This window comes from Fulmarus glacialis, unplaced genomic scaffold (assembly GCF_000690835.1).
Source record: "Fulmarus glacialis isolate BGI_N327 unplaced genomic scaffold, ASM69083v1 scaffold39260, whole genome shotgun sequence".
Classification (NCBI taxonomy): Eukaryota; Metazoa; Chordata; class Aves; order Procellariiformes; family Procellariidae; genus Fulmarus; species Fulmarus glacialis.
The window spans coordinates 59,436-72,474 of NW_009190335.1; the positions used below are offsets into that span (position 1 = coordinate 59,436).

Genomic DNA, 13,039 nt, shown 5'->3' on the forward strand with positions numbered 1-13,039 from the left:
TTAGGTTTCTAGACTCCTAAAGCAAATCAACATAAGAAAATCAACCATTGGAAATCAGTGAAGAGACTAGCAATTAGCTTATAGCAAGCTGTTTCTGACTAATGATTTTTCCACTTTAGTTTTCCCAAAATCAAATTTTCAATTTTTCCTTTATTTTATATAAAAAGTTCCAGAAATATCTGCAATTATACACACCATGTTCCAGTGTTCAATGCAAGACAGGTTGTAAAAGCAGTATTTCTAAACTTTGGAATCACATAACCAAATAAGGCACGGAATATTTAATCCATAAGCCATTTTTCATAGCATTCAAGGATACATTGACAGATGTACAGTATGAAGTTACAGTATGATTCAGAGTCCAAGGCAGTTTGTCTCATACATTTGAACATTTAAAAAATATTTGCAGAGCCATGGCCTGATTTCTTGGTAGAAGACTTGTAACTCTGAGTGCATACAAATTTATTGTTTATTAATAATCCTTTTTCCCCAAGTAATTAAGTACTACAATTTTGGCTTGGAAAGACAGCATTAGCCCTAAATGAACATCTGACATTTTAGAATGTTTTAAATAGAAACAATCAAGTTAACTAATTAGGAAAAAAAAATGACATGTAGCAAAATAATTGTTATCCTAAAAATTTTAACTTTACATAAAGCACTCTTGATACACCTATGAGAGCTTACGTTAAGACAGTCTAATCAGTGTTCACCTAATGACCCATGCTAAATTTAAACTTCAGCTTGGTCCAAAGTATTTATCTGAAAATGCTGACTGTGATGCAAATCAACAATGGCATAAACAAAATATGTTCGTCTGTTGTCTAGCTTTAAATAGATGATCTGTATTGGTACCCATCTCTACATCATTTCTGGGTGGTCTTTACCAAGTCCTTTTACCTATCTCAGCCTCAGTTTCCAGCTCTAACACCTTTTTCTCCATGGTTTTGTTCATGTATTTCATGTACTGAAGATTTCATGTAAAATCTTCAGTATAATGACCGCATTGCAAATAGTGTTTACTCAATTAAACAGTATTCTCTCCATCTCTTGACTAACACATTTGAAACGCACTTCTGAGAAAGACTGAGTTTCTTTTTACTTTGAATTGAGTGAACTAATGCAAAGAGAAGTTACTTTTTACCTCCTTCACTGTAAGTCAAAAGAGTTAAATCCTGTACAAATACTTCTTTTCTTAAGTCACGTGACGTAAATTTTTCAGTTCGAGGATATGATGTTTTTAAGACAGGTCTCTTACTTGAGGAGCCTGCTTTGGAAATGTTTGTCTGGACTGTCATGCTCCATAAAATACACCTGATGTTAATCTGTTCAGGCAAGCCTATTATTATTAGCTTCAAGATTATTTTCTTAAGCTAACTGTTAAAAAGAACTAATGACAAGTGTGAGTATGTATTACTAGACACCCAGTAACACTATTCTTACAAGGGTCACCACATTTTCTCCTCATCTTTCAGTCTATCCCAGTGCATGCACGAACAGTGACACTGATGGTAGGTAGGTTGAATAGACCATTTCCAGACATCCCTGCCAATCTTGGCCATACTCCTCCCTGTAGCAACACACGCTTTAATAGACATGCAGAAGACACTTGAAAATTTTGTATTTATCTTTTACCGTAAAGCACACATAGACCCTTTGGTAAAAGTTTTATACTGCAAACTTTTGCACGGATTATATAAAATTCCTGGCCTAACTCAAAATTACTTACTGAATTAAAAATTATAAGCAGCTGAGATTTCTACATGAGGATGCTTTATTTAAAAACAGCAGCAGCATTACTATCTGAAACAGCCTACTTTATATCTCGCCAAGAAAGATTAGTATTATCTTTGTTCTGGTTAGTGGATTTTTGGATTATAAAATCCTTACACAGTTAGCCTTTCATGAAGCACTGTTAGGGATTAAAAACATTTTTATGAAAATGTTCTCATATAATGAAATCATAACAATTCAACTTCATTTTACCCAGAGCAGGAGAATAGTGCCAATTAAAAGCTCTGTTTTGAGGGTTTAATATCAGCAGGTTAAAAAACAGTTAGGCAATAAACTAGCAAAAAGATTCTCAGCCTAGAGAGGATTTTTTCTTTTTTTTATGTCAAGCATACTTTAATCTCCTAAGCTGTTTATAATGATAGAGTTGCCAAAATTAGGCCAGCTAAAAATCGTGGAATTGGCTGCATCTGTTACAGAACATAGAGAGCCCCAAAACATTGCAGAATATTAGAAAAAGAACTTAAAGAAAAAAACAAAAAACAAGTAAAGATGGCATATTCGGGAGGTTTGGTTTTTATTTGTAAACAAAAAACAGTGCATCTATTTTAGGTACAAATAGATCTTCATATTCATTAATAGTAGTAAATACTCTGAAATTTTCAGTCAAAAACTTCCACAGCAGCATCAAATGTCATTATTATTAAGTCTTTTGGACAACAGGATTTCAGCATGCAGACTATTCCCCTGCATCCTCGCCAATGCCTCTCTCCTAATTAATATGATTCTAATGTGTACCAGGACCTATTCTTAATGAGGTTTTGTTCCAACTCAAGAATGGTAGTACGGGTGAATACTGAGTCACAAGAATCCTTTCCTCTTCACTAGCTCTACCTGAATAAACCAGTAAGTAATAGACTCCACTGACTCCACTGAGAAATAACACAATATGAATTGCACTCCTCTCTGTGCTGGTGTAGTAAGGCCACGCTGCCCCCGCTATGCTAACGAGGAACAGAACTAAACAAACAGGAGAAGCATTCAGCTGTCTTCTGCAAAGTCTATCCAGACTGCACAGAGCGAGACACAGGACTAGTTGTGGGCATACTACAGTAGGATCAGCACCTGATTTTAGCCCTGTTGGCAGAGTGCATTGAGAATCACTGTACTATCAGTACTGTATAGACAGTTACATACAGGTTCTTTTTTGCTTTGCCTTTTTTTTTTAAATTTATATCAGCTGACTACTTTTATGACTACTTCTATGAGTCACTTCCCCAACTCCGTACAGACTAACACAAATTAAAGGAGACATGGTGAGAACACTAAACAGGTATTTTTTTCAAGAGGCACAAAGAGATCCAAGGTGCAATTTCGTGCTTGGTTAAAGACAGGCTACAACTGCTGCTACTAAAAAAGGAGTCAACCTTCTCTCTGTGCTTACATTGGCTCTGGCAATCCTGAAGCTGCATGGCGAGTTGGATCAGCTTAATAACTCAAGTGAAAATTAATTGTGTTCCCCACCAGCCCCAGTTCCTGAGCAGTTACTATAGCTGATGTGAGGGAGCTGCCATAAATGTGCAGACAGGATCAGACGATTGGTGACTTTTCATTTTGGCAGTAGGCAGTCTTGGAATAACACGTCAGTCATGAAATATCAGATATCACGGATAAGGTATTATTTTTCAGCAACATATGCTTTGTTCACGGTTCGTCCAAATTTCATAGGGACAGCAAACAAACAATTTACCATTCCCATCTTAGAAGCAAAAGATTATTTTAAAGAAAATAATTTTATGGTAATATTTTCTCCAGTTTTCTTCTCAGAATGAATTATTTTCCTTGAAATTTTCCTCAGGTTGCTGTAACATAACACATATTTCAGCCTAAGGTGTTATATCCTTACTGTTACAAGCAAATAAAAGTTAGGATCTTTCTACGGGGAGTGCTTCATAGAAGCTTCTATACACAACTCGAGATATGAATATAGATGTGAATCTATAAAAGCTCATGGCACTCCCCACACAAAGATTCTGACTTTCATTTTTGTTTAATAGATGAACTTCTATATATCACTAGCACTAACTGGAACTCTCAAGACATTATTTAGACTGTTAGCTGTAATAAAAACCTTTGCGTATTCTTGCAAAAATTGATCAATCTGTGATTGATCTGTGCAAGCAACTTAGACTTCCTACCTTTACCTACCTGTGAGTTTAGATTTCAATATATTCATCTTAAAATGCTACCTGGAATGCTCATCTATGCTGCCCATGCCACTAAAACAAAATTCCAAAAGATTTATAGAACTGTGTTAGAATTGTTTATTACATGACCCTGATTATGGTAAGCAACCGTATATTTAATTTTCCAGTTGAAATTTCCACTTGACAGCTTCATGCAGCAATGTGCCAGAACTGAATATTAAGGTCTGACTATGTGCTAAAGCAATTAACTTAATCCCCAACATTTATAAGCATCTTAATTAAATTTATGGACTCTTTCCTTTCTCATTCCCATGCTACTAAATAGGAAAAAAAAAAAGCTCTCTTTCCAAAATTACCATATATGAATTGATGTGTATTGCACATCTAGCAGAAGATAAAGCATTTCAGAATTCATTTATTGCGTGAAGAAATTAAGTTTAGCACAATATTTAAATGTGCTTGGAGGTATGAACCAGGTATGTAAGTGATAAACAGATTAATTGTGGTAATGGAAGGCTAATTTGCATTGCTTATTTCACAAAAAAAACCCAACGCAAACTAAACAAAGCCACCACCAACGAAGGAAGAATACAGTTTATCTACCATAAGAAAAGTTGTCTCCAGTACTTGTTTGTGAACACTGAGTTATAAATAGGTTATAGGATTGCTCATACAGTAATAGAAGAATGAAGTCTCACATGCTGTTTTCTCAATCAGTCATAGAATTAACTACAACAAAATGGAATTAAGTCATATTGAAATTTTCTAGAAATGAATTATAAGTCCAGTCTTGAAAACATTCTTCTGAATGAACTATAAAACTATTTTCAGACTCAAGATGAAGAAAATGCAGTCCTGCTTCTGATTCACTTGCAAACTGAATACTAGAGTACAGGATCACTAAGAACAGGAAACAACGCTTTAACAGTGAACACAAAATTTTTCAGAACAAGCATTAGTTCTGATTAAATTACCATCAACAAGTAGAAAACATTATTAGATTATTTATTTTGGCAGTTATTTTTTAAAACCCAGAATTTTCAAATTGTAGATATTAAAATAAAATAATTAAAAATAAAAAAAAAAAAACAGAAATAGCAAAGTCATATAATTACGGAATACAACATTCCAGAACCAACTCTTTACAACCATTAATGAAATTTACTAAAATATTAGAAGGAAATTGCAATACATTACATTGTATACTTAGTGATAAATATTTTTAGGAAAGCATTTAACACTTCTATGACTTACCAGCAGTGAAGTCATTATCTAAATCTATAAACGCATGAGAGTGCGGTATATACATTTTACTTTGAGTTTCCAATGCAGCATACCATGATAAGTTCCTGCAGACAAGAATAAAAAGCAATATATTTCATCAATGCTGAGGGACTGTTAACCACAATAATATACCTTTTAAAAAACAATCGTGAAACCTTAAATAAAATTGAACAGAAAGCATGTTCTCCTAATGCTAAGCTAAAATTACTACTTAGCTTACAATATACTAAGTAACTATAGTAATTGCTTGAAAAGTTCTGTGAAGGATGATTCATAGCACAGGGGCTTCAGTTAGATTTTAGTAACTTTCTAAAGCAATTTTTTTTGTACGCAAAAAATTATCACTACCCACAAAGTGAAATTTAGTCCCTAGACTTCAACTGTAAAACTTGAGACACTGATCGCTGTCCTCCCTGGTTTCCTCAAGCAGTTTTACTATCAGTACTTCCGAAATCTACTTTAGGATTAATAAAGATGAGCAAAAAAGGACATAATCACATGCTGTTAAAACAGCTCATGCCTGCTGCACGTAAATGGACTTTATTTTCAGTCACTTAAAAATCAACACAAGAATTAAACTGTCACATTATGATGAACCACAGGCTAATTATGTAATTTCCCAAGCAGGTGATACTTTTTTTTACTTATTTATAAACATACATGCCCTGCCGGTTTCTGTTCTAAAAATGACTGAACTCCAGCAAACCTCCCTATTAGCAGCACATTGAAATACAACAAATCCTTCAAAAGGCATAATGATTGAATTATCAGGTATCTTACTTTCAGAACCCTTAGCTAATAAACTCGGAAAAATCTCAATATGCACTATACAATAGCAGGACAGTGATATTACTACTGTCTGAAATGACTTTGTTTATTCCAGTGATGTTTCATACATATTACTAAAGTCCTTATCTTCTGTGACTCATTTTAGGGCAAGAAAAAAAAATAAGCTTCTGATTACTTCCCAGAGATCATAACTAAGTCTTAGAAATGTTAAAGAAATAATTAACTATTTTCTATAGGTTTTTCTATGTATTCAGTTTTGAAGATAGCCAAGAAAGTTAGTTATACAGCTGTAGTATAAATTTAAAAACATTTTAGATTAAAAATAGAAAAATACTTTTCTAAGCACGTGACATAAAGCTGGTTTCCACATACAAGACATCGCTTATGCTGTTACCTATAGCACTCAGTCTTATTTTGAGCTGTAACGAGTAAGTTTATTTGTATCCTAATGCTACTGAAAGGATTTATTCAACAAAATGAAAACAATCTCTCCCATTTTTCCGTATCTTCAAAAGCTTATAAAATTTTTCAATATATAATCATGGCAAGGTGTTCAGAAACACCCTTGTGAATTTGCAATCTCTGTTCCATAAGCCATCAATTTAAATAACAGTAATGGTGATAAAATTCAAGTTGGGATTAATGACTAAAAACATATTGCCAAGAAAAGTATAGTTTCCATTTACACGTTTAAATGTTATTTACCCTACATCACTTCTGAATGATTTCTGAGGAAAGGAAAATAGCCAGTTAGGAACAACAGGTATAGATTTGTTAAACTCACTCATGGGGTGTGGGGGGAAAAGCCTTATTTAAACATTTCTTAAGGGCCATAGAGATGCACGATAGAAAGCTGATATATGGTTGCCACAGAGACAGAGTAATCATCTCATTGATTTCTCCAGTGGTAACAGATCTCTTGAAATAAAAGCTAAAGAAAGCCACATAGGAATGCAAAGACTTCCTAACACACACTTTCTTTTAAAATAAACTTAAGTATTGATTGTATGCAAACCTAAAACAGCTCTGATGCCAACACCAGGATTCCTCCTGAAACAGAGACCTGCAAGTTTCTATGCTAATGTTGCTAAATAACGTTCAAGACAATCCTATCAAGTTCCACTTAAAAGCTGCAAAATAGCAAGTTAGAAGATACAAACTTCTTCAAACGATTGATTTAAAGGTCCAATCCTCTAAGAAAACATAAGCCCAGTTCCTAATTTTTCCAATTATTCATTGGAAATTTTCATTATCAGTCAAAAGAAAATAGTTCAAAAAGAAAATGTCAAAAGAGTGGTTTTCATATCATCACAAAGCTAAGAACAATGTATTTATTTTGACATTTATAATCCAACTCGCATCCTAAGAATAATTTCTGCTTTTGAGCACATTCTTTGACAATTGAAAGAAAAATCTCTAAATCAGGCAGAGTTCTAATTCAAGCATCCTTCTTTTGAGGCTTCTTTTTTAAAGAATGCCCAAACCCACAACACTATCAATGAAGTTCTTCCTTACAAAAGCCAAAGACTGAATGTATGCTAAGTTTAGTTTGGCAGAAGTCACAGGAAAAGATGTACAGACCCATATTTGTTGTTGTTGTTGGTTTTGTTTTTGTTTTTGTTTTAAAAAAAAAAGGTCCTCCTGTTCAATAGTGAAACTTTCACTAACTCAGAGTCACACCAGTCTGTGTCCTTGAATACACAATCCTAATAGCTCTCAAAAGCCAAAGCTTTCTTTTTCTTTACCAGATTACAAACCTCCAAAGCAGTATCAGGAAAACTGAATAGAATGTGAACTGTCCTTCTCTAGGGTCCAGTAGTGTTTTTAACAAATAACTTATAACTTATTTTCAAAAGACAGATTTAAAGCTTTTTGGCATCTTGCCCAATATTAGAGACATTGCTACTTTTTAATTTTTTGTTTAGCGACTGATTCTTTTGAGTCAGTAGTGATCCATTCTTTTGTCATGCTTCGTTTTCAGCATTCATACCCAAAACAGTTAAACAAAAATAATCCTTTGCATAGTCCTTATTAACAATTTAAACATGCCATTAAAATAATCATTTTTATCCCAGTATTTGCTAGCTAGTCCCATTCTAGAAATTCCAGGGCTAGCAGAAACTTTAATATTGAAACTTAATCCCTTTTACTGCAATCTCATCTCATAAGACTTCAGTTAACTTCTACTTGCTGAAGAGTGGCCTTAGCCACAAAAGATGTGATACAGTGAACATCACTTGCATGCACACTTCTATTGCTACTTAAAGTCACCTCTGCCTTACGTCTCTTTATGAACCTCTTCCCCCCTAAGCATATCAAATATTTTCCTTAATATATAGCTTAATACCCTTACACTTTGCACTTTGTATGCTTTTAATTTCCCATGTTGTCTAACCTCCCCATTACAATTAATTTCCTAGATAAATGAGAGCTGAATTTTTTAAGTTTACCGCAAACTCCTGCACATTTTCCTTTTGCCATCCCTTATAAGATCTGTTCCAGTACTTCTTGCATCATCAACCTGTCACTTCATCTATTAGACTAAATGCAGCTTAAATTCTACGAACGCTACTTAAAAACTTTGGTTTTATTTTTGTACAGCACCGAATGCCATAATACAGATTATAATAATAAATATCAAAGTGTACTGAACAAAGACGACTATAACTGTTCCCAAGAAACAATTATCCTATTTCTCATGTCAAGTAACAGGGTTTTTGTTTTCTCAGCTCTCATGGAGTGTGTACTTCCCCTATAAAGGAAGGGGATAAAGGAAAAAAAAAATTAGATGCAGAATGTCATAGAATGTTTAAAGATACACATGGAACTGACAGAAGATTCATATGTTTGCACAGTTCCAGTTAAACATGAGTCTTATGCCTCTTTAATAAGAGCAGGCATGTATGCACAATGAGTAAGTTACTGCAATTCATGCTAATAAACAAACCCTCAGCTTACCCGCCTAGCCATATCTGTGGCTTACTTGAATCACTTGTGACACCAAAGACATCAGGAATCAAGTCTCCATTAAAGCTGAAAATGCAAAACAATTTCAATATCACCTTAGTCATTATAGGAGTTGAAATTAACTGTTCTTAAGTTGACTTGTATTTAGTTAACTCATGGTTTTCCCACCAAGCAATGAAGAATTTTCAGCTGTGTAGTCTTTTCTGAATTTTGGCTCTTATCTGAACTGCTGGTAGTAGTATGCTTTCTTCAATATTTTACACTATGCCATGCATTTGATTTTCCAGCTATGTTTCCCCCCCTCTCTTTTGTTCAGCATTTCACACAGAGGGAAGTGCACTGTGAAAGCAGTATTTGCTCAGTCTGATAAGCCAGTAAGGTTTTTGCTTTACAAAATTCACTAAAAAATGAGTGGCTCTTTTTCTGCATAAAACAGAGTACCAAAATTAAAAAATTAAAAGCTTATTTAGTTACTATTGCCAGGATGATATAAAATACAAGATTTGTAAAGATGACTTATGTTTCGTCATCTTTTGTTAGACCAGTTGGCATTATACAAACCACCCTGTTCTTAAAAGATAAAGAGCATGTGTTTCAAAGTTTAGCATTAAAATATATTTAAATTGCTCTTAATCACCATTATAAATGTTGTTTTCTAAAAAAGTAGGTCATACTTACTCCATTACTAGAGGCTCATCATGAAAAGTTTTATTTAACATAGTTTTATGGTTAAGATCTGAAAACAGAAAATATTAATTTGATTCAGTTACCAATATGTTATGCCATTTGCATTTTTAACTTAGACATAATTCTTCTTCTATTAATTTACATCAATTTTATGATTAAAAAAAAAAATCAGCCACCACTGAACATAAAAAACTAGATGGCTTCCTGAAATTATGCAGGAAAGGTGAGTACAGTTAAAATGCTGAAGCTTCTTCTCTCTCCACTAAACTCTTCAACAAATTATTCTAAATAGATCTTAGCGAAACCTATTTCTATGTATGACTGCAATCACACAGACACACGAAATTGGAAATAGCTGGGATGAAGACAGTCTAAAAATTTAACATTGTACATAAGACCTCTGTTTAATGTTTTATCACTGTAAAAAAACAAACATTCTTAATCATATACACTGAGTGTTTGAAATAAGGATTACAGGTAAGATTGCCTAAATGGGAAGTGAGGATTTTAAGTCCTAAACAGGTTGTCACCTCTAAGACTTCACTTTTACTTGTAATCCAAACTCCTTGCCACATCATTCCCATTTCCTTCATCTCTCCATAATGTTTCTCTTCCTTCCAGTTTCCACATTGTATGACAGTACCCTCCTATTGACTTGTCTGTCACACTTCCATTACCCAAGTAGGCACCACATACCTTCGCAGTAGCCTCACTACATACCAACCATTGCCCGAATTTTTAACCTCTGACTCCTTTTCTAAGCCCCATATGCTCATTTGTGCCTCTCCCAATATTTGTTTATTCAGAATTTGGTTTAACAGATATAAGAGTGTTATATTACTGTGTATATTATATTGGTAAGCTTAGGTCTGATATTTTGAAAGTTTATGCACTAAACTTAACACCAGGTTCCCAGCACATTTTAAATTCAAGATAAGTTTTTTGAGATAATCTTTGTGAGGCTGACATGCATAATGGGGAAGCCATGAGAAATGGCTCTTCAGTTAGTAGGTTACTGTCAAACTATAATATTGTTTGGTTATGTCTGTTGCATGATCTAAAGCAAGAGTTTTAGCTTTGTTCTCTTTCATCAATTATTGAATACAGTTTAACAGCAAGTTAATATATGGGTATGAAGCTGAATAGCTGCTAATTCCTATTTTAGTTGTAAAAACAAACACTACACTGTAAAACGAGTTATAACTTTCTGACAATACTTTGAATTATTAAAAAGTCTAACAATCTTAATCATAAGCAGTTTCAGCAACTCACCTAATGTTTGGTTGTGCCCCCAGAAAATAAACACTGAAAGTTCATCTCTGCCATGATTTTGTGCCCTGGTAGTCAGGAGGACATCCATTTGTGAATCACCATCATAATCTCCAGGAACTACACTGGTTATGGTAACACTGAGAGATCTAGAATTAAAAACAAACAAAAAACGCCACATGCAAATAATTGTACAAATGTGTGCACGAAAATTGAAAGTACTTGTGTGTTCAAAGGCTTGCCTTTTCGTCCCAATTATTACTTGGTCCAATACAATGTTATCCTTCAACAACCTGGCTTTTTATAAAGTCCTTATCTATTGCAAAAGTAACTTTAAATCAAGCATTCTGCAGGCCGTCTTCCTCTAAGGAAGGATGACATTTTTAACTCTAAACTTCAGTTAACAGGCATTCTTCAGCCATATCCTGTTTGATAATGCTATCTAGACTTCATTAAATCCCTTCATTTGTTGTAAAACCAGTCCTCAAAAATGTGTTTCAGAGAGCAGAATCTTTTTGTTGCATTCCAAGAGCAAGACCATAAAGCAACAGGAGCAGCTTAAGCAGCAGAAAAAAAAAGACAGATAGCTAGATCTTTTTAAAGACAATGTCATCTCCTCCTATCTTCTGCCACAGCTTACTACTCCTCCCTACATTTGTTTGTTCTTTCTATCTTTTTTTACTTGGTTACCTACCCAGAGACTCTGCTTTACACACACAAACATGGATCATTCTGTTAAGAATTAAAAGCAGATCATTTCTAATGCACTAAACAAATTAGCTCCTTCCAAGATAGGAGGGAATAAGGAAAAACAAAAATATATAGAACTACAGAAGATGAAGCTGAGCTATAACAGCAACTTAACTTTTAATAAACATAATAGTATTAGTAAGCATTATTCATAAGCAATAACATATCCTGTAATACTATCGTGGTTAAAACTATACATATATATATGTACATAAACACACAGATTGTTTTACATTTATTAAAAATTAATGCTTTTTTTAAAGCCCCATCTAAACTTTAGAAAGGAACAGATCTCTACACAGAAATACCAGAACACCATTCTCCGTATCTCTTTCTAAAGCAGATGATATTGGCTGGATTCCATTAGTAACTACAGCAACTAGAAGAATTTCCCTGAAAACATGTCTTGGGACAGAGACTAATACTATCTGCCAAAAAGACTTAACCTATGATATGGAATAATAGTCTGCTTTACTAGGAAATAAAGTCCTGAAAAACCAAGTCAACTGCAAAAATATTCCAAGATATGAGTGTTTTTAATACTAATTAGAGGACAAAAAACCAAAGCATAGCAGTTCCGTAAGGGGGTGGGAAGTGACACCTATTAGTTAACAATATGAATGACAAAACTCATCTCCACAAATTCTGTCATCTGACCCACAAAATCCAAACAAATCCAAAACAAAAATGTATCAGGAAATTAATCAGGAAACTGGTCAAAGAACTGGAGCTCTAAGAGCAAGGTGAACAACATAGTCAAATAGATAACAGCAGCACAGACAATTCTAGTCATGTTCCCACTGACTGCAGAGATGCGCTTTCAAGAAAAACGGCCACTTACATTGTTTCACCACTGAATATCAACACTTACTTCATTGGTAACTTAACACGGGGCTTGAAGTAGGGTTCCTTTTGGTCAGCCAAAAAGATAATCAACTCATTTCCTGCAAATGCAAGACAGACAATGAATAACAGAGGAGGACTGTAAATGGTTTAATATACAAAAACAACATTAAAAAAGCTATGCCACAAATAGCCATTCCTCACAGTAGCAAAAACTTTGAAGGACTTCCCGTGCAACTACTTCCTCCTCATTCAAAAGGAAGCAAAAGGAGCACTTCTTCAATATAACCTATAAATCTAACTGCATCTCAAAGGAATGCTAATATCAGGAATCTTCTTTGGGGCTTAGTGTTAGACCTTTCTCTCTGCTATTGTTATCACATTGCTTAAAATAAAACTCCCTATAACGACTTAAGAAACATTACACATTGAAAAGTAGTAAGCATCAGTTCCATACAAATAATTAAAGCTTAAAAGCTAACTCAAATGAATTATTTTAATACTGTCTCTGA

General features: G+C 34.0%; 1 protein-coding gene across 1 annotated transcript in view; it reads right to left on the bottom strand.

Moving 5' to 3' along the window:
* Positions 1 to 12,628, bottom strand: part of ITFG1 (integrin alpha FG-GAP repeat containing 1) — a gene marked incomplete at both ends in the record, with an annotated part of 64,944 nt that extends 52,316 nt beyond the window's left edge. Inside the window, 5 exons of the mRNA XM_009585222.1 lie at positions 5,193 to 5,287; positions 8,970 to 9,044; positions 9,657 to 9,714; positions 10,938 to 11,083; positions 12,556 to 12,628. Coding sequence (XP_009583517.1) covers positions 5,193 to 5,287; positions 8,970 to 9,044; positions 9,657 to 9,714; positions 10,938 to 11,083; positions 12,556 to 12,628 — 447 coding nt within the window. The remainder of the gene's footprint in view (positions 1 to 5,192; positions 5,288 to 8,969; positions 9,045 to 9,656; positions 9,715 to 10,937; positions 11,084 to 12,555) is intronic.
* Between the last annotated feature and the right edge of the window lie 411 nt (positions 12,629 to 13,039).